At 38.1% G+C, this 21,211-nt stretch overlaps 1 protein-coding gene across 4 annotated transcripts in view; it reads left to right on the top strand.

The window, feature by feature from the left end:
- Nucleotides 1-20,954, top strand: part of LPIN1 (lipin 1) — a 111,497-nt gene extending 90,543 nt beyond the window's left edge. For all 4 annotated transcript variants that reach the window (XM_070932987.1, XM_070932990.1, XM_070932989.1 and 1 more), the window contains 9 exons: nt 3,055-3,147; nt 4,543-4,598; nt 5,242-5,362; nt 7,153-7,301; nt 10,122-10,208; nt 11,499-11,651; nt 12,827-12,941; nt 14,498-14,601; nt 15,751-20,954. In XM_070932987.1, the coding sequence (XP_070789088.1) occupies nt 3,055-3,147; nt 4,543-4,598; nt 5,242-5,362; nt 7,153-7,301; nt 10,122-10,208; nt 11,499-11,651; nt 12,827-12,941; nt 14,498-14,601; nt 15,751-15,919 (1,047 nt within the window). In that variant the 3' untranslated portion in view covers nt 15,920-20,954. The remainder of the gene's footprint in view (nt 1-3,054; nt 3,148-4,542; nt 4,599-5,241; nt 5,363-7,152; nt 7,302-10,121; nt 10,209-11,498; nt 11,652-12,826; nt 12,942-14,497; nt 14,602-15,750) is intronic.
- Nucleotides 20,955-21,211: the final 257 nt, after the last annotated feature.

Here is a 21,211-nt window from a genome sequence, read left to right on the forward strand (position 1 = left end):
TTTCTAGATTTTTGCATGAATTTGCAGTTTTGTTTTCAAAGCCATTGTTTGTTGATGGATTAGATGATTTGCCTTCAGAATCATTTGTTTGAAAAGAGAAAGACAAACTGGATTGACCTGTCCCTGTCCCTATCCCTATCCCTGTCCCTGTCCCTGTCCCTGTCCCTGTCCCTATCCCTATCCCTATCCCTATCCCTATCCCTATCCCTATCCCTATCCCTATCCCTATCTCTATCTTTCTATGTCTCTACCTATCTACCTACCTATCTATCCCTGACCTGAATAAAATTAAGCTTGGAGCTGCATAATTTTTTGTTGTATGTTATCCCCATGTCTGGATATATGCTATCAGGGGAAAAGAGTTTAGTATGTCAGCCTTCCTGAGTTTAGTGTCAGCCTTCCTGACAGGAAACACAAGTAGATGATTTAAATCTACTTTATTATAAGGTTATATTAATAGAAACTTGTAAGTCTGAAAGCCCAGATCACCACTTTGACCCATCTGATCAATGAGGACAGACAGATTTTTCCTACATTCCTTTCTCTGATCATTAAACTCTTGGGGGCTGCTCCCCCTCCTCTTGTCTGATTGTTTCCTAGGCAGTATCTATTTCTTTCATCCCCCAAGGTCATCTACACATTCCATTAGGCCTAGCTCTTGCATATAAAATACCTTACCCGCTTCTGAACTAATTGATTTCATTAGACACACTTATGTCCAGTTAGAGGTCTATTGAGGTCTCTCCCTGTAGACTGACAGTGACATAAAAAAAAATCTATCCCAAGATAACCCTTAATTTGTTTAATGTTTGATGAAATAATGGACTCAGCAGCATCCTTTTGTCTCACTGCGTATTGATTGATTGATCTGCCCAGTCAGTAAAGTTGCAACAGATAAATTCAAGCCAGGATTTGCTACCTGCTTTCACTTTTTCCTTACAACATCAAACGGCATGAAAAGAGCAAAGATCATTGACAGGTCAAACCGGCTATAACAGTTTCATGCTATTTCCATTACTGGATTCAAATTCACCAGAAATTCATGCTTAGTCCTCTTCCAGACCAAGAATACCGTACAGGTAGTCCTTGCTTACTGACCATTTGTCCAGCAATCATTTGAAATTGTGATGGTGCTGAACAAGGGAAACTTACAACTGTTTGTAGAGGTTCCAGCCATCACACAGTCCCCGTGTCATGGGGTTGCGACTCGGCCACTTGGCAACCAGCTTCTATTTTCGACTGTTGCAGTGCCTGGTAGTCACATGGTCCTCATTGCAACCTTACCTGCCAGCTTCTTACAAACAAAGTCAATGGGAAGCCAACAGGGAAGGTTGCAGATGGCTCTGTTAAGTCTTCCCCAGCCTTCCTACGCTTTCATGGCACGGTACCCTGCTTCCCTTGCCTCCCTTCACTCCTGCAGCATACAAGTAGTCCTTGACTTACGACCACAATTGAGGCCAAAATGTCTGTTGTTCTGCCGAGATGTTTGTCAAGGGAGCTTTGCCCCGTTTTAACAACCGTTGTTGCCAAAGTTGTTAAGCCAAGTTCGTAACATGGTTGTTAAGTGAACCTGGCTTCCCCATTGACTTTGCATGTGAGAAGGTCGCCAAAGGGGATCTCCATGACCTTGGGGCGCAGCAACGGTCGTAAGTATGAACCAGTTGCCAAGCATCTGAATTTTGATCACATGATCGTGGGGATGCTGCAAAGGTTTAACTGTGAAAAATGATCATAAGCCACATTTTTCAGTGCCTTCGTAACTTTGAACCGTCACTAAATGAACTGTTGTAACTCGAGGACTACCTGGACTGCTTTGCCCAGCTTCCTGTGCTTAGAATAGCATCCCATCCTCTTTCTCCCAGCCTCCCTGCACTTGCAGACGTCCTCATCTGGGATTTCCGCTGCTTCCTGCTTAATGACCCACATTTCTTGAGGTTACTATGGCATCCGGGACTACCGGGATTGTTGTCGCTAAGAGATGTGGTCACTTCACATACCTTATGCCCACATCGCTTAGGGACGATAGTTCTGGTCCCAGTTGCCATTGTAACTCGAGGACTACCTGTAAGTATTTCCCCCACCCCATTGCTCACAGAGGACTGGATCTTCATATCCCTGCTATAAGCCTGAGAGCGAGACCCAGTTGCTGGTCTTCAAGCCCCATCTGCTATAGCCAGTCCTTAGAGATGATGGGATTTGCAGTCCAGCTTCTGGTTCCCCCACGGCTGCGGCCTCCATACAGAATGTGAATCTGAGCTGATTTAAAGCAGTGGCCTTTGAGGTAAAGAAGAGATATGAATTGTTGCCTTTTTTTTTTGATGGCTCATTCACCTAGATTGTAACTTTCATGAGGTAATTAAAATCCAGTGAATTATCCAAAGCGTTTTAATGCATTTTAGGATTGATCCTTGTGCATTTGAATATATTGGATGTTAATTTTATCTTGATCTAAGGAGAAAATATTGGTTTTGGTTAGAATAAGCTATCACCTGTATATATAAAATCACTGTTAAACATGTTGTGTTAAGATCGTAACTTTCTCTTCAGCAGTTTTAGCTATTGGGTTGCCGTATTAATGCTAATGTTTCATTCAACTATTATCATTTAACCCTTTTCTAATAATTATTAGAAGATAGTAAAACCATCCAGCTATTTATTATTTTTATGAAAGGCAGCCATGCTGAATTCCTTGCCAATAAAATGTCTTTTATAATTTATACTAAACAAAATTAGTGTTTCTTTCTCCCCACCTTTTGTGCATTACACTAAACTTATTATGCCCTTTTTGTTCCCATTTTTCTTTCCTATTTTTCTTTGTTGAATTTTTGAAGTGTTCTTGTTTAAGTTATTTCCGTGCACTTGTGGATACCATTAGGTTTTGCTTTAACAAGGTAGTATGTTTCCTTTGACTTGCTTTGCCTCAGTTTAAATTGTCTCTGAGGTTTTTTTGGTTGTTTTTTTTTTTTTTTGTTCCTTAAGAAAACCTTTTGTTTGCATGAATTCAATTACTTTTTCTTTCGTTCCATTATTTATGTTACCATCCATTTATCACAGGCCACTGTGGATTCTATAATGAGGGATAAGATGCCCAAAAAAGGTGGAAGATGGTGGTTTTCATGGAGAGGGAGGAATAACACTATCAAAGAGGTAAATCTGGAACTACCCTGAATTTTTCTTCTAGGCTTCTACACACACCAAGACACACACACCAAGACACACACACCAAGACACACACACACACACACACACACACACACACACACACACACACTCTTCATAAGCCCCTTGCATGAAATCTGTGACCTGTTGACTCTCCTTAAAGAATCCAGATTTAAAAAAATGAACTGCTGAATGCTAAACACTGGCATTGTTCTGCTTGTTTGTTTGGGATCCTATTTAGGTCATAAGAGAATTACAGGTAGTCCTCGACTTACGACAGTTCCTTTAGTGACTATTCAAAGTTGCAACGGCACTGAAAAAGCGACTTACGATGGTTTTTCACATTTACGACCATTGCAGCATCCCCACAATCATGTGATCAAAATTCAAATACTTGGCAATCGACTCATATTTATGACGGTTGCAGTGTCCCCATGGGACACGTATTCACCTTTTGTGAAATTCTGATAAGCAAAGTCAACGGGGAAGCCAGAGGCACTTAACAATCGTGTTACTAATTTAACAACTGTAGTGATTCACTTGACAACTGTGGCAAGACAGGTAGTAAAATGGGGTAAAATTCACTTACCAAATGTCTCACTTAGCCACAGAAATTTTGGGCTCGATGGAGGACTACCTGTATTTGCAGATTCTTAAGACACATAAGCTGCCACAACAAAGATTTACAGGAAGCTGATTATTGTAATTCTTGGTACAATATCTCACGTTCTTTCTTCAGCATCTCAAAGCTGATCAATAATATTTTCCTGAATAGTATTCAAGGTCGCCGTGAATAATTTAAAAACTCATTTGCTGGTTTGGCCCATGAGCCATCTGATTAAGCATTTTAGCTCCTGCAGGGATTGCCAAAATGGTTATGGGAGATTTTGAAGAAAGGCCTATGATTATGATGGCCAGACCCTTTTATTATTCTCTAGTAGAAAGACAGTAGTTGTAGAATGGTCCATTTAGCTAATGGTATGCAATGATTTCACAGAATACTGCAATTGCAATTCCCTTCTGTATTGCTGCCAAGGAAACCCCATGGATGTATCCATGAAGTCATCAATAAGTCGAGTTACATTCAATCTTACCTTTACTTTTTACTTATCATTAATATTCCCCATTAAACATTAGAAGTAGGTCCAAGAAGAAATGATTAATCATAATAAAGCTCCTTATGTGAATCACCTAAACAAATGTTTCCCTCATAGCTGGATAAAACAGAACTATGGAGGCCAGTAAGAATGGATTTTGCAATAGAATAGTGCCATAACTGTGTTAATTTTTTTGCTGTAGTTTGGTTTTCTTCAAAGTAGGAAGACAATGGACTGTGCAAAATGTTCACACACTATTCCTCACCCATTTACATTTTACCCACAGGAAGCAAAGCCAGCACAAGGTCTCAATGGAAAAGAAGAGAAGAGTATTGCAGACAGGTATTGGACATTGCTATCCTGATTTTTTTTAATTTTTAAAAATTATCTTATTTATATATTCAAAATGGTAAGACAACACCTTCTGAGTTTCATAACTGAATAAGATTTGAATCCAAATCTGTTAGATGTTAGTTGGTGTTTAAGTGTTATGGTGTCTCTTTCCAAATTGCTTCAAACTTATTTCACTGACAAATTTATTTGGGAGTTTTGCAAGATGAAAATCCTTTGTTAGTTCTGATAGCATAGTTGTGACGATTGACTATTTGTCTCTGCTGCTACTTTATTATTTTATTACTTTTATAGAAAGATGACAGTTCTGGGAGCTTCAACGAATATCAAATTATGAATAATCAGAGAAAAAGATAAATGACTGTGAATTATATCAGTATGATTTCAGCCTGTATGGTTTAATGAGGGAAGTAACAGATTAGGGGTTGCTGAGATTGGTGTCCATATCAGGCAGGCAACAAACTCACTGGATGATCTTGAGCCAGTCATTCTTTCTTGACCTAGCAACCCAAAGAGAGTTCAGTTGTCATAAATAAAATAATCAATAATGGCTGAGGAATAATATTTACAAATCTGTCTCCCCATTGAGTTGATACAGAAAAGAAATATGAACATTCTGTGTCTGATGTTTCAGAATCAAAGATGATTCTTCTTCAAGTGATGAAGACCACCGAACTAAAAGTGAAACCACCCACCTTCCACTGTTGTCTGGAATAGGTTATAAAAAGAGCCTTCGACTCAGTTCAGAACAGCTGGTAAGTAACATCTGTCATCAGGATTTCTCCCCATTATTATCACGGAGAATCCACCTGTGATAATAAGAGAGTTCCCAGTATCGAGTAGTAAAGGATATCCTGTGGCATCACTTGCTTACAAGAGAGGAAGAGGTCATTGATTGGTAGTCCAGCTGGCCCAGTTATGTCCATGGTAGTGGGAGAGGAAACCTGTTAACTGAACTGTAGCAGAACAAAACAGTCAGATGATATCCATTAAGAATGGAGTAAAAAGGAACAAACTGACAGGTTGAGAAAAATCAGTAAAATGTATGGGACCGTGAATACATACATTTCTTTTTCTGTCTATGGAGATTCTCAGTCATCCAGGTCATGGTTGTCCCAAAGATAGCGTTCAAAAGGCAACTGGACTTTCTTGGTTTTTTCTTTGAAAACCTTTCGCTTCTCATTCAAGAAACTTCTTCAGTTCTGAAGAAGCTTCTTGGATGAGAAGCGAAATGTTTTCAAGGAAAAAAATCAAATTCCAGCTGCCTTTTGAACAGCATTTTTAGGGTTTTTTTCTCCGGGTCCTGGGAATTTGTTTTCTTTTTCTTTGAGATATGCTTCAACATATCTTTACTTTGGTGACATATCTTTGCTATGGTGTAGGCACCTCAGCCATTAGAAACCAGAATACTTTCTTTCAAGAAAGGAAGCAGACTCTACACCAGTGTTTCCCAAACTTGGGAATTTTAAGAAGTGTGGACTTCAACTCCCAGAATTCCCCATCCAGCATGGCTGGCTGTGGGATTTTGGGAGTTGAAGTCCATACATCTTGAAGTTCCCAAGTTTGGGAAACACTGGTGTAGAGTCTGCTTCCTTTCTTGAAAGAAAGCATTCTGGTTTCTAATGGCTGAGGTGCCAGTTTCAAAGATGCCACTTTGATCTTGCCAAGAACATGCTCTGTTACTGAGCCATGGACCCTTCTGCTTTTACCAAGTTATTGGAAGATTTTGTGTAGTCACTATGCCAAAAATTTGGCACCTGAGCAAATCTTTGAGGGACCATTTGTGGAAACTTTTGCCACCTTGTGAAGCAAAATCTGGAATTTAAAATAGAATTCTTTATTGGCCAAATGTGATTGGACACACAAGGAATTTGTCTCCAGTGCATTAACTCTCAGTGTACATGCAAGCAACAAGTGATAAATCATGATCATAATCATAAATAATTTAGGCCTGTCTGAATAATTTTTGTAAAAGGAGGAAAGAGAAGCTGAGTATTTGCACTGTAATACTGACTGACAGGAAGTGATTCTTGATTGGTGGTGGACAGGGGCGAAATTTTCAGAAAGAAGGAGTCCAGTTTGAGTCTTCACATCTTTTTGACTAAGGAGGCTTCTTTGATAACACAGCATTTCATTCTGTAAGCTCAGCATTGAATACAGGTGAAGGAAGCATTTTGCTTTAACCAAAGTTGGTGTTTAAGTGTCTATAAAATGATTTTGGAAAAGCTTAACATGATTACTGTCTACATATGCCAAAATTACCTATAGCATTAATGAGGTTTTCCTGAGGGATTTTATCTATCATGGCTTTGTATCTATCATGGCTTAGTGGACTTTCACCTTGTAGATTATTTTAAGGCATAATCAAAATAATTCATTAGTTGGTGTAGAATGAAATATTTTCCTAACATTAAGTTTATCACCATAAGTTGTTAACTTGGAAGCTGTAAGTATAATAGCAGCTTCATTTGATCTACAATTCCACGTATATTTCCTTCAAAGTAAGTCTGAATTGTAGACTTGTTTTGTTTTGTTTTTTTGACAGAAAAATCTCAACCTTAAAAATGGTCCCAATGATGTCACTTTTAGTGTCACAACACAATATCAAGGAACATGTCGCTGTGAAGGCACCATTTATTTATGGAACTGGGATGACAAAGTCATTATTTCTGACATTGATGGCACCATCACAAGGTGAGTTTTTAGCCAGACACAGAATGGCACATTTCTGTTCAGGGAATACTATGTTCTGCTCTCTCTGATAAGACAAACCAATAGTGATGTTTTTACTTTAAACTGAACAGCAAATATTAAAAGGTTGGCTAGTTCATGATTTGTGAAAGAGCAAACCCAAGCCCTACAGAAACAAACATTAAAGATTTCCTTTGAAGTGTCCTTTCTGTTTAGTGTGGTGGTGTCATGTATATACATTTCACTTAAGGATCAAACTACTCCAAGCAACACATTGATGGTCCAGACTGTGCCTTACAGCATACAAAAGCATTGGGCCATTGTCAAACATCAGACAAAGTGGGGATGCCAGCTATTTGCTTCTATTATGTGATACAAGAGTGACACAAAGAAGTAATAGTGGCTTTCTGCCAATCTGGCTGAAGAGATAGGAGAACGTCTTTTCCTGTTCTTTTATGTGCCAGACAGTGGCCAGCTGCAGGAGATACTTATCCTGACCACAGTATGGGTGAAATGTTGCAGGAGGGGCAGGTAGGTGTTTCTTGGTCTTTCATAGCCCAGGAAATCAGTGGTTGCAGTTCTTCTACATCCTCTTCATTTGGTCTGTTTATTTTTAGTATTCATTTTAAAGTATTATTTAATCATTCCTATGCATTCTTTTATTGCTGAAGTCAAAGATCTGATTTTTTTCCCCTGTCATGCTTAGCCATAGTTTGTTTAAATGTGGCTCATTGAATTAAGCACAACTGGCTGAATTGACACGTCATGGTTTTTAAATGGCAGTGGATAGGTTTATACAATATGCAAAAAGAAATCCCCCCCTCCCATGCCAAAATTTAGAATGACATATGTGGGAAGTGTGAACCCAATCAAGAATTGCTACTTTTTATAGCAGGTCTTACAATGATTTTTAAAATCTACATTAACCTTAACTTTATCGTACTGCAATTATCCATGCCACCCAAATCTCAGGTTGTGTAATTGTAACTCCAAAAATCTTCTGTTTCTCAGCAGCACCCACTCTTTCATCCAAACCAAACAAGTTGCAAAATATAGTTTCTTCTTCTTTTTTGTACATTGCAACACCTTATATTTAACTTGTATTTTTCCCCCCTGTCACACAAATTTAAATATATCCTTCTGGATTGTTTAAATGGTGTATCAGTTGTCAAAACTGATGTTTTGCTTTTCCTGACACAAAAACAACATGCTAGGCAAAATCTTAATCCATCTTAATCACAAAAATTCTTCCCAGCAATAACAATTCTAGTTCACCTCACATTAACATATCCTTTCTAATTTCATTCTATGTCTTAACACAGTTATGTTGAAGTAATATATAATCCGGCCCTCTCAATTCCTGGCAAATAGATGGGGAAGAAATGGAGGTAGTGACAGATTTTATTTTCCTGAGCTCCAAGATCACCACAGATGGGAACTGCAGCCAAAAAATTAAAAGATGCTTGCTCCTGGGGAGGAAAGCTATGGCAAATCTAGATGGCTTACTAAAAAGCACCCTGCCAACAAAAGTGTGTATAGTCAAGGCGATGGTTTTCCCAGTTGCAATGTATGGCTGTGAAAGTTGGACCATAAGAAAGGCTGAGCGCCAAAGAATTGAGGCCTTTGAACTATGGTGCTGGAGAAGACTCCTTGGACTGCAAGGCAATCAAACTGGTCAGTCCCAGAGGAGATCAACCCTGACTGCTCTTTAGAAGGCCAGATCCTGAAAATGAAACTCAAATATTTTGGCCACCTAATGAGAAGGAAGGACTCACTGGAGAAGAGCCTAATGCTGGGAAAGATTGAGGGCAAAAGAAGAAGGGGACGACAGAGAACGAGGTGGCTGGATGGAGTCACTGAAGCAGTAGGCGTGAGCTTAAATGGACTCCAGAGGATGGTAGAGGACAGGAAGGCCTGGAGGAATGTTGTCCATGGGGTCAAGATGGGTCAGACACGACTTCGCAACTAACAACAACAAATACATAATCCATACTTGTCACATGATGACAAATATTTTATCTTCTCAATTTTAAAGCCTTTTATTCATCAATTCTGCTTTACCTTGTATTTTCATATTTTTCATTGCTAACTTTAGCTTCTGTATATTAATGTTAAATCCTACTAATGCATCAAATTCTGTTAGACTTGCCATACTGAGAATAAGGAATAGATACAAACCCAGATTGTGCCCTAAACACCTTTGTTGCTATTAGAACAAAAGAAGCATTTGATGGATGTGTAATAGTAAGCCAACACAAATGGCTAACTTATTGTGATTATTAGAATTCTGTCAAAGGGAATGTAAAATAAAATCAACAGAAGAACTAGTGATAAAGGGATATATTTATTTACAATTATTATAAAGTTTAAACTAGACAAAAGAATCCATGGTTCTGAACATTGTAGGACTGAATTTGAAATATAATTGTACAAATAGTAACATGTAATTGCTAAAATGTATAAACATCTATTGAAATTTTGAAGTGAAAGAATGTAAGATAAAGTGGCTGAAAATAACTGCTGCTTCTAATATATAATTTAGTCATGAAAGGATTTTGGAAATAATACTATTACCAAGTCAATAGGGTCAAAATTAGAATATTTCCAACACCTCCATTGTAAAGTGAAAATAATTCTTTGGAAAGGAAAACAAATAAATGATATTTCTAAGTATATATTCCTGCATTGCTAGAGGTCATTAAAGTAATTATGCTGACCAACAAATATATTAATGTTAACTGCCAAACATGTTCTCTGTATTCCACAAATACAGCTTGTTATTGTATATTTCATCTTAGTTTCAAATATCTTCTGTTTTTTCAGATCAGATACTTTAGGTCATATTTTGCCTACCCTTGGCAAGGACTGGACACATCAAGGCATTGCTAAATTGTATCACAAAGTGAGCCAGTAAGTATATTAATTATTCTGCAAAATCACCTCTTCTTCCTTTGTCAGTTTCCACTGCATATGCCAGTTTCCATTGCATATGAGTTGGCATATAAAAATAAATGCCAATTCTTGAGCTAGAAATATTTCAAACATTGAGAATTGAGCACCCATCCTTCAGATAGGACAGATAGGCAGCTTCCAGAAGTCATTGTGTAGCATAGAGGGTCTCCAGACTTGGCAACTTTAAGACTTGTGGACTTCAATTCCCAGAATTCTTCAGCCAGCCATGCTGACTAGGAAATTCTGGGAGTTGATGTCAACAAGTCTTGAAGTTATTAAGTTAGCATAAAAAGAAATATGTTTCAATGGCCCACCCAATTTGCCTAAGAGCCCATTTTTTTCTCCTTTAATGCATATGCAGAACTCATGGACGTGAACTGTGCTAAATTTTCTTCCGTATGTGTATTTGGACATGTATACCTTTTGGTGTCTACAGGTAGTCCTCAATTTACAACCATAATTGTAACCTGAATTTCCATTGCTAAATGAAGGGGTTGTTAAATGAGTCACACTCATTTTAATGACCTTTTTGCATAGGGGGTTTTTCAGCGAATTACTGCAGTTGTTAAATGAATCACATGTGGTTAAGCAAATCTGGTTTCCCTCACTGACTTTCCTTGTTGGAATCTGGCTGGGAAGGTTACTGATGGTTATCACATGATCCTAGGAGATTGCAACCATTGTAAATGCATAGTGGTTGCCATGTGCCCAAATTTTGATCATGTGACTGTGGCGATCATAAATGCGAGGACGAATCAGTGTTGTAATGTCAAGCATAAATACCCAGGAGCATTAATTGAGTTCAAAGCACAGAATAATTCATTATTGCTACGTCTAACATAAGAATCTAGTCAACTATTGGTCAAAGCTAAAGTGGCATTAGATAAGAGTCAACGGAATTCATGAGGGGAGGGGGCTGGAGTTGGCTCTCTTGTGGAAATTCAATGACTCCAAATGATGACACGTTTAATTTCACCTTCCAGCCCACCTCCCTTCTGCTTTTTTCCTACATATTTGATTGCTAAATGAATAGTTGCAAGACAAGGACTATCAGTATATATCTATATCTATCCAAGGTTCTTGGGAAGAACTTAATGTGTATGAAGGCCAACACCAGCTAAAGAACTGGCAGCTGCGATTTTATATTGTTGCATACATAACAGTAATAATCCCTGTAGGCTGCAAAAACAATTTCAACAAATGTGTGATGATGACGGTCTGTTTTTTTTTTTCTCTTTAAAACCACAGAAATGGATACAAGTTCCTGTACTGTTCAGCCCGTGCTATTGGGATGGCAGATATGACTCGAGGTTACTTGCATTGGGTGAACGAGCGGGGAACGGTGTTACCGCAAGGACCTGTGCTATTGAGTCCCAGCAGTTTGTTCTCAGCTTTTCACAGGTATCACAGCTCTTGGTTCTTGTAACCTTAGACCAGTGTATCTCAATCCTGGCCTTTTTAAGAGGTGTGGATATCAACTCCCAGAATTCCAGTTGAGGAATTCTGATAGTTGAAACTCACACCTCTTAAAAGGGCCACGGCTGAGAAAAACTGCTGTGAACAGGGTGTAATTTTTTTCCATCCCTGAAATGATTCAGGGGTTAGACCAGGGGTGTCAACTCACTTCGTCAGGGCGGCATCATGTGACATTTCTGAACTTTTTCCCCCTTCACTAACCCGGGTGTGGGCGTGGCCAGCACGTGACGCATCTGGCCCATGGGCCGGGAGTTTTACAGCCCTCGGTTAGACCTATTACATAATAAGATTAAGATGTCAACAGTTACATACTGTTGAAAGGAATCATATACTTGTGTAGTGACTCCACAAAATGTAGTAGCAAAATATATTGTTGTCCAGTAATGCATGTTGTTGCATTCAGTATTTATGAGTCAACTCTAGTAAAAGGTAATTATGAGATCCCAATGAAAAAGCAGTGAGATTTAAGCTATTTCTGGCAGGAATATACATGTATGGGTTTGGGACCTGTAATCAGAATTCACCTTATGCACAAAATTGCGTTTTAATGGGAAATGTATAAAAGCAGAGAATTTTCCCCACTAAATATATTCTTAATCCACTTGCTTCTTGTTTGTATTGAATAAAAATGAGCTAAAAGAAAAATGTTCGATCTTTATATTTCTAAAATATAGCAGATTGGAAAACTTTCCCTTTCTGATTTGATGTTGTTGTCCATTGAGGAAGAAGGAAATCAGATAATCATAAAATAATTATAAGGCCAATAGATTCATCAGTAAATTATACATTTTTTTTGAAGACTGAAAGTTTATCCAAATGAACCACAGCTCTCACATTGCCAAAGTCAGTAGGTTCATAGCAATGCAATTGGCCTTTTTCATGTACATAGAATGCGTTTTTGTGTTTAATTTTAAACAGCCCTATGGACCATAAAAATTTCTGAAAACCTTGAGAGATTATTAGAAGTCTTCATCAATTGAAACTGTTCACATAGCTGAAAGAAATATACTGTGTATCATTTACACATAAAGCATTGTCATCTAATAGTTCACTTTATTTTATTTATTTTTACCTAATTTTATTTTCTTCTTCTATTTCAGGGAAGTGATAGAGAAGAAGCCAGAGAAATTTAAAGTTCAATGTTTAACAGACATAAAAAACTTATTTCATCCTAACACAGAACCTTTTTATGCTGCCTTTGGCAACAGGCCTGCTGTAAGTACCAATTGTGATGATAATTCCCGAAGATTTCTTCCATAGAAGCATTGGCACTGCAGCATTCATTTTTCAGTTTAGAAAAGTATTCTCCAGATTCTGCTAAACTACAACTCCCACAGCTCCAGTTGGCCATGCTGGCTTGGGTCATTTGGATCTGTTCTTGACCACCCCAGACCCCTGATCTGATTCAGAAGGATGCCATCATTGGTGGTATCAAAAGCTGCTAAGAGATACCAGTGCTAGATATTGGTTTGAAACAAGACTAAAAGGAGTCCAGGAAACCTGTTTCCCCCAGGAATGCCCGTTGAAACTGCAGTCTTCCAGTGTTGCTGGCTCCTGCAATGTTTTTTTGAGGAAGGATCAAACCATCTCCTCCAGAGTCAATAGAACCATCCCCTCTCTCAAGGATGAATTCACCATTACATAGATCCAACCATACCACCTCCTGGGAGACCTTGTCCAACCAGAGTGGACATAGATCTGAAACACAGGTGGTCATATTTACACCCCCCCCCCTCAAAAAACCCCTGCCCCTTATCTCAGGACTAACAGGTTCAAACCCTTCCCAGATAATGTAACTAGACTGTGCCTCAATCACCTGCAAAGGACTTACATGGCTGACCTCCAGCTCAAAGTGGATCAGACCCAACAGATAATGAGAATAGCCCTCAATGACCTTGTAGGTATTCCACTGGTCCCCACTGGTTCCTCCCTGCCTAGGTATAATTGAATCATCTTAAATCTGCAGATGGGAAATCAGTAGACAAAATAACAGCAGAGAAATGCATACACTGCTCTTATCTTCTCAAGATAATCCTTAGCAAAGGCATCTTATCTGTGCTCAGATACACTCTTCTATATTGCTTCCATTCCCTAGGCAGCCAGATCAAGCATTCACTGAATGTGTCAAGGTTCCAAGTAAAACCCACAACGAACCTCGAGGCTCGAAGTTCCTCGAAGTTCCATTTTATTAGAGATGTCATATTGGCACATCTGGGAAAACCCGAATCTGAAAGCTTCCGGGTTTTCCTCACCCAAAAGAAAGTCAAAGTCCCTTCTCCTGTACCCACATTTCCATCACATGGTCCAATCAATTCACCATTAACGGGAGATGCCTCCAAGTCACGCTACTCCAGGTGCAGGGCAGAATGTCCTTAACTCTCAGAGAAAAGAATGTTGTTATGACTATATATCTTTACCGCTCCATGCTATCCCCCCTCCCAGTTACCCACAGCACCAAGTGTGGCAGCCCTGACGATCCAAAGAAAAAGATGGCCTCCCGGGTTGACAGAATGTTTGTGAAACTCTACTGCCTTTTTTTAAATGGTGATAATGACCAGGAATTTTTTTTTAAATGTTGGAAAACAACGGTGGCAAATCATTTCTGTGTTATTACTGTGAAAACTACTGTCTCAGAAGTTCAAGTTTAAGGAATCAGTTCTTGGAATATATGTTTTATAACTTAAAATGTATGAAGTGCCTCCAATATATACACCTAAAACTATTTGTGGGTTATTTTAATGTGAGTCATATATTTTTGTTATTTTATCCAGGATGTATACTCATACAAGCAAGTTGGAGTTTCACTAAACAGAATATTCACCGTTAATCCAAAAGGAGAACTAATTCAAGAACATGCTAAGACCAACATTTCATCGTGAGTATCTTTCTGCTGCTTATGTAGTTCTGATTTTTCTCCTTAAGTCCTTGATGCTGAAAGTTATAATAGGAATTAAGTGAATTGACTGGAAATAAAAAAATCTGTGATATGATGTGTATTCCTAAACATTTATTTTGGTTGTGTAGAGATTAACATCAAAAAGTAGGATTCAGCGTTTTCTTTATTTAAACAATCTCCTTGTTAAAGGACCTACACTTTTGGTTTGAAAATGCATTTGCAGTAATTTAAAAATGTCCTCTTAAGATTTCAATAAGGGGAGGGTATTTGTGCATACAACAGAATAATCAAGTAATCATTTCTAAGAAAGAATGACCAAGTCCCATTGTAGGTACAATCCATTAACAACTTTCCTCCTTTCCAAACTTTTGTTTTCGGCTCTCATAAGCTGTCTGTTTGTCTACTAAGTGGTTATGTTTGATAGGTTTTCTGAAGTTGAAATTCAGGTGGGAAAAATATTTGGAAGTGATTATAGAGGGAAATGTAACACTTGCTACAAATGGAGTTTTCTAGGGGTTAATAAATTTGATTAGGAAAAATGAGATCTTGTTGTTTTCACCTGGATCTCTATCCTGCTGTTTCCAAACTTCGAAATCTGAAGTTCAGGATAATTTCCGTTTGGCCATTGAAAGCCTTACTTTTAAAAACACCTCACATGTTCACCTGTTCATTTCTAAAAGCTGCAGGAGATGCTTTTGTAGCTGTTTTTACTTCAGTGGGTTTTGTAAATCCATTGTGACTTATTTTCTTACAAGTCTTTTGCTGTAAGACTGACTAACTGCGGTTTACAAATCTTCAAGCAGCATCCCAACTCTACTCTTCCTAGCAGTGCTTTAGAAAATCCCACTTCTATGCCTAACATTCAGAAATAAGTTAAAAGGCTGAAGGGATGTTATGTTTTTTTAATTATTTTGCCTGAGTTGTGTTCATGCAATTCCCGACATGAGTAATATAGTGAATAATGTTTTGGTTTTTACCTTTTTACTGTTTTATAAACTGTCCAAAGTTGCCTTATTGGTGAGAAGGGCAGCATAGAAATTAAATAAATAAATAAAATCGTTCACATAATATCTCAGATGTTTCTCTCTCCCCCCCCCCCACCCCCACCCATTCTCTCTTCCCTCACAGGTATGTGAGACTTTGCGAAGTGGTGGATCATGTATTTCCCTTGCTGAAAAGACGGCATTCTTCAGACTTCCCCTGTTCTGACACCTATAGTCAGTTCACATACTGGAGGGAGCCACTGCCACCTTTTGAAAATCAAGATATTCATTCTAGTTTGCCACAACTCTTTTGAAACATCTTGGCGGCATCTCAACATCTCAGCTCTTCTGTGCTTCAGTTGTTCAACTGGATTTTGCGCCTCAAACAAAATTTGGGATGCAGTGGTTTTAAAAAAAAAAACCCAGTTCAGAAATTACCTTTGTTCTTTAAAAGCATTTCTGAAGGTTGTCCATCCAGCTCTTCACCAGCATAATGCTTAAGTGGTACCCAATGCCATGTATTCTTTTGAAAGGGACAATTCCGGGTGCCGTGGTAGTGGTTATCTCAAAGTCCTCTATGGTCTTCAGTGTTTCCATGTGAGCTTTGAAAGCACAGGGATGTGCTTGCCTCTTGAAGCACTACTTCCATCCCCTACTTCTCAGGTAGAGGAAGAGGAAACAACTCTAAGCCTCCGAGGTGTAACATGTACATTTTCTATATTCCCCCCCGCCCCAAAAAAACCCAGTCATCAACAAAATACGTTGAGATCAAGTGAACAAAATTCAGTCGATTGATAAGCTTAACACAGCATTGCTGTGATCACTAGCACTGTACTAGTTTGTATTGATAGGGGTATGATTCTAACCTCCAATTCTGTCAATATTGCCAAATCGTTCTTTCAATTTCATTGTTATGATGAAAATCTTTCTTTTTTTTTTAAAGGAATTGAATGCATATTTTGATTATCATTTGCATGCGACTAGTCGGCTCTACTAAGTTTAGGCCATATTTTACCAAACGAAACCTTGAGCCTGCTACGATTACTGTACACTGTGCTTCATCTTATTTTTGCTGGAAGGTTTGGGCCCACCAGAGGTCCCACAGTGCAATATTTATATGATCATAGCTAAGAGTTTACTACTATGACATATATGCTTTTCAAATAGTGTGTCTTAGAAGGATACTTGGCAGCGGAGTCCTCTGCCTTTCCTGGTTTCTTTTCCATGAAGAGCGATGCCATTTAAGTAGAAGTGTGCTCTTCCCATCTAACATGATAATATGTAAAAGTTTCTGCTTCCAATTGCAAGGGAAACATGTCTGGAAATATTTTTAGTGAACTTTCTTGAATTGCTTCGTTGCTGGTTCAGCATATTTTATTTGCACTACGTGAATTAGATGTGAGGTGCGAAGGAGTTGGATGATTTTAAATCCTCTGAAGAGTTCTCTTTTGGTATTTCTTTTTCTTTTACCACACAATTTTGAGATTAATATAATTTGGGGTGTCCTACATTATAGACAGCCTTTACCGAGAGTTTTTCCTTTACATTTCATTTTTTTTCTTGATACAATTAGGAGAAATCATTATCTTCCTTTTTTTTTTGTTACGTTTGACTGTCTTGAGATTCAATATCATAATGAATATTTTAGATTGTTTTTGAGAGAAGCTGCTTTTTACAAGTTGCTGGCCTTCTTTAAAATGCAGATTTCCATTGTTTATACTATATATCAAATAATCTTTTAAAAAAAGAAAATCCTTGCTTTTATTAAACTATTTCCTTTTAATATTTATTGGAAGGTTGCTAGGTAATCCGTTTATATAAAGACAACAGGCCTGAGGCCTGTAAGTCTTTTTTAAAGTTAGAGACTGGGCAAAATTAATGCTGTTTGAGATGGTTAGAACTTATATTAAAATATATTTCTCACTGTGTTGAAATTTAACTCCAGTATTTTTCTCTTGCTGATCTCTGAGTAAATAATATCCCTTAGAAGAAATTGTTTGAAATCCTTCTTACATGAATTTTAGATATACCTCACTTGCCATTATATACATTCTGCTTCTTTTAAAAGGGAACTTAGAATTCTGTCTATTTGCGTTTTCATAATTGCATTCTAGCAACTCCCAAATACTGTGGCTAAATCCAGCTAAAGTTAATTATAATAAAGTTAAATTACTTTCACTTACTTGACCTAGATGTTTTTTCCCATAAATAATTACTTTGAAGTCCCAATGAAGTCATTGGGCTAACTTCTGGAAAAATATAATGGATTGCTGTGTTAGTAACCTTTGCCTTTAACTGGATTTAGGATCTAAAGCTGCAAGTCAATTTTAAGTAAGGAATTTTGTTTGCCATTAAATCAGTGGGACTTTTTCCACTGATAGTGACAATTACATTCAGTATCATAGCTTGTCACTCTTTACGTTTAATGAATTAATTTCATACTGCGTCTTAATAGTGCACATTCTGCCAAATAATTATCCCATTAGCTTTATCTGCAAATGATACACCTACTCAGAAATAAGCTCCATCAGTACAGTTGGATTTCATCGTACGTTAATTGTGTCTAAAATTTGCAATTTTAATCCTGTAAAACAGCCCACATGATTAAATCATAGGTTGTAGATTCTGTTCTCAACTTACAATCTTTGGAATGAAGATTGATTCAAATCAGGATTGTTGGTGACTATAGCCAGGGCCCATTCCAGAGCTAGAAATTGATTTTAGGTTCCCATTTAATTCCTTCTATGCTGTTAACTTTTTTGTGAATACACAACCCTTTCTGAAGCAGTATCACTGCTTCCTCTGATGACTGTTCTCGGCAGTCCAAAGCAGCATATGTAAAATAATTCAAAATAAATACAAAGGCCAATGGAGCATGTAAAACCAAAACTGCTCAAGCTCAAAAGTCACTTTGCTTGATAGGGAAGGAGAAATGGGGTTGAGATTTGAATCCATTTCTCTCCTTCAAACTCTGTGGTTCAGCTTTTTGGAAAAAAACCCTCCCGTCTCTAAAGCCCAAGCGATTAAAATTAAAGGGGAATTATGTGTGCACAGCAAATTTCTACATGTTGTTTTGCTTCAACAGGCATACAAGGATGCTCTTTTGTATTCCAATAGATGAATTAGGGCAGTGGCCCCCCAACTTTTGGCCATCAGGGACCGGTTGTGTGGAGAGAGATATTTCCGCGGACCAGAAGGGGTGTGGTTTCGCATGCTGCCCACATCCTGTGAATGGGGCTTTGCCCGGTTTCTAGCATGCTGTGACCCGATGCTGGTCCATGGACTGGGGGTGTTGGGGACCCCTGAATTAGGGTATTGATATCTGTAAGGAGATAAAACATCTCTAATGCCTGTTGCTTGCAATTGCAAAACAACAACAACAACAAATAGGACTAAATATTATGTCTCCAATCTAAATTTATGATGAAGATCCAGTAAATCAAATGGAAGTAATTTGCAGTGGCAATTCTTATCTGCAGATGGAGTTAGATGCATAGGACTAGACCAGTGGCCCCCAACCTTTTGGGCACCAGGGACCGGTTCCGTGGAGAGAGGTTTTTCCGTGAACTGGAGGGGGCGTGGATTCATGTGCTTCCTGCATCTTGCGGATGGGGCTTTACTTGTTCGTGCGGCCCGGTTACTGGCATGCCGTGGACCAGAGCAGGTCTATGAATTGGAGATTGGGGATTGGGGACCCCTGGGCTAGATCACACATTCCATTTCATTCCCTTGAACGGGATTTTGTCATTTTCCTTGTCTTTGTCAATCCTATATGTTTTACGTAGTACAATTGGACACCATACCTTGCTGGGATTAGTAAAGTGTCCCCCCAATTATTTCTGAATGTACATTGATTCCTATATATGGGCAATATCACGGGTACATAAAGAAATACAGGTACTGATCCAAAGCCAGCATCATTTTAAGGTCTTTAAATTACTAGTTGAACAACATGTAATCTACTTCTCAGGTCCAAGAACACGATTATGGATTTAGTAACATTTGATAACCCAAAAGTCTAACAGCATGGAAAAACCTGTTTCGATATTATCACTTTTGGGGCATGTATCTTTTATTGCAGAATGCTTCCCTTGCTTATTCTTCTTTCTTATGCACATTGCAGCCAGGACATGTGTATTACCATTTTGAATTTGTATTTGATTTCTCAGAACAAAACGTGCACGATCCAGCTAAGGTTAAGCAGTAGTGTTGTATAACGCTTTGAATCTTGTTTTGGTGCCGCTGCTTTACAGTCGCGGACAGATGTTCTGCCTCCTGTTTTGCTCTGAACACATTTGGGGGTATTGAATCTAAAACTCTGCCCAGTCCTATTAAACAGGTTTCATTCCCATTTACTTAAATTACAAGACGATAGCTAAGAATCAGTGGGATTCACTACTTGGTACGTGCAGATTGTTTTCTTATTGTAGTTTTTAAAGGATGAAAATGCTGCCTTATAAATGGGCTTCATTTTAAGGAATTGTTCATAAACCAACAGTAAATATTTTTCAGGAATTGGACTGTGCTACCAAAGCTAAACTGAGAATTCTTGGGTGGGTCTGTCATGATCACCCCACATGTAACTCTACTGCGTTAATACTTGAGGCAAACTCTGGATTTACATAAGAAAATGTGAATCCACTTGAGAAACCTTGGCAGATTTGTTTTGTTCTTGTTTGCTGGTTTTAATGTGCCTGGCATCAAATTAATTCTTTAAAAAACTTGCCTAAGCTTTATTACAAATGCTATTGTAGTGTTGAATGTAGTTCCTGAGAGGATTGCAGCTGATATTTATGGCATTGGTTGGGGAGGAATATTTTATAAAGCATTTTCAAGTTTTATTGTTAAAACTTACAATTAGTTGCAGATATGATTTTTAAATAGTTTTTAATTTGGCCAGGTAGTTCTGCATACATATAAATGGCATGGTTGAATTTGCACAATAAACATAGAATGGATGAATTAATTCTTTCTGTGAAAGAAAAAAAAAAGACCCTCTTTATTACTGGTGTATTGATGGTTTTCTGTTACAGAAAAGATACTCTTTTCTAAATAGAAAGCCAATATATGCTCTGTTTATACTGTCTCCCATATCTTAAAGTAGAATATGCAAGGTGGATCCCTGTTTATTTTGATACATTTTATGGCTACTTAGTTCCATATGTTGAAATTCAAATAATGGTGATGGGATTTTGAGGGCAAGTGGGAGAATTATTAACGGATATATTTGGGGAAAGTATTTTCTCTGTACATATATGCAGTAGTGCTGTGCCTCTATAAGATAACTTCATTTTGATGGTCAACAAAATGCAAATAAATATATTGTAATAAATTCAATCCATTGGAAAATGCCATGTGTGGCGCATGATTTCAAAAGATGCACACTGAACAAATTTCAGCCGAAGCTAAGCTCTTAAGAATGTTTCTGGAGGTTGGGAGGAAAGTTTAAGCACAGAGTGAAAGTCTATTTGCGTTCAATCACAACATTTGACCACGGATAATCCTCAGTAACCGCCTTTAGGGTTGCATCGTAGCTCTAGCTGGCTTGGGTCCCCAGCTTAAGTTTCCTATTTTGAGCATTGAGAAAGAAAAAATTGGAAATAAAT

This window comes from Pituophis catenifer, unplaced genomic scaffold (genome assembly GCF_029215685.1).
Source record: "Pituophis catenifer annectens isolate HBS135680 unplaced genomic scaffold, rPitCat1.0.hap2 SCAF_1, whole genome shotgun sequence".
In the NCBI taxonomy this organism is placed as follows: Eukaryota; Metazoa; Chordata; class Lepidosauria; order Squamata; family Colubridae; genus Pituophis; species Pituophis catenifer.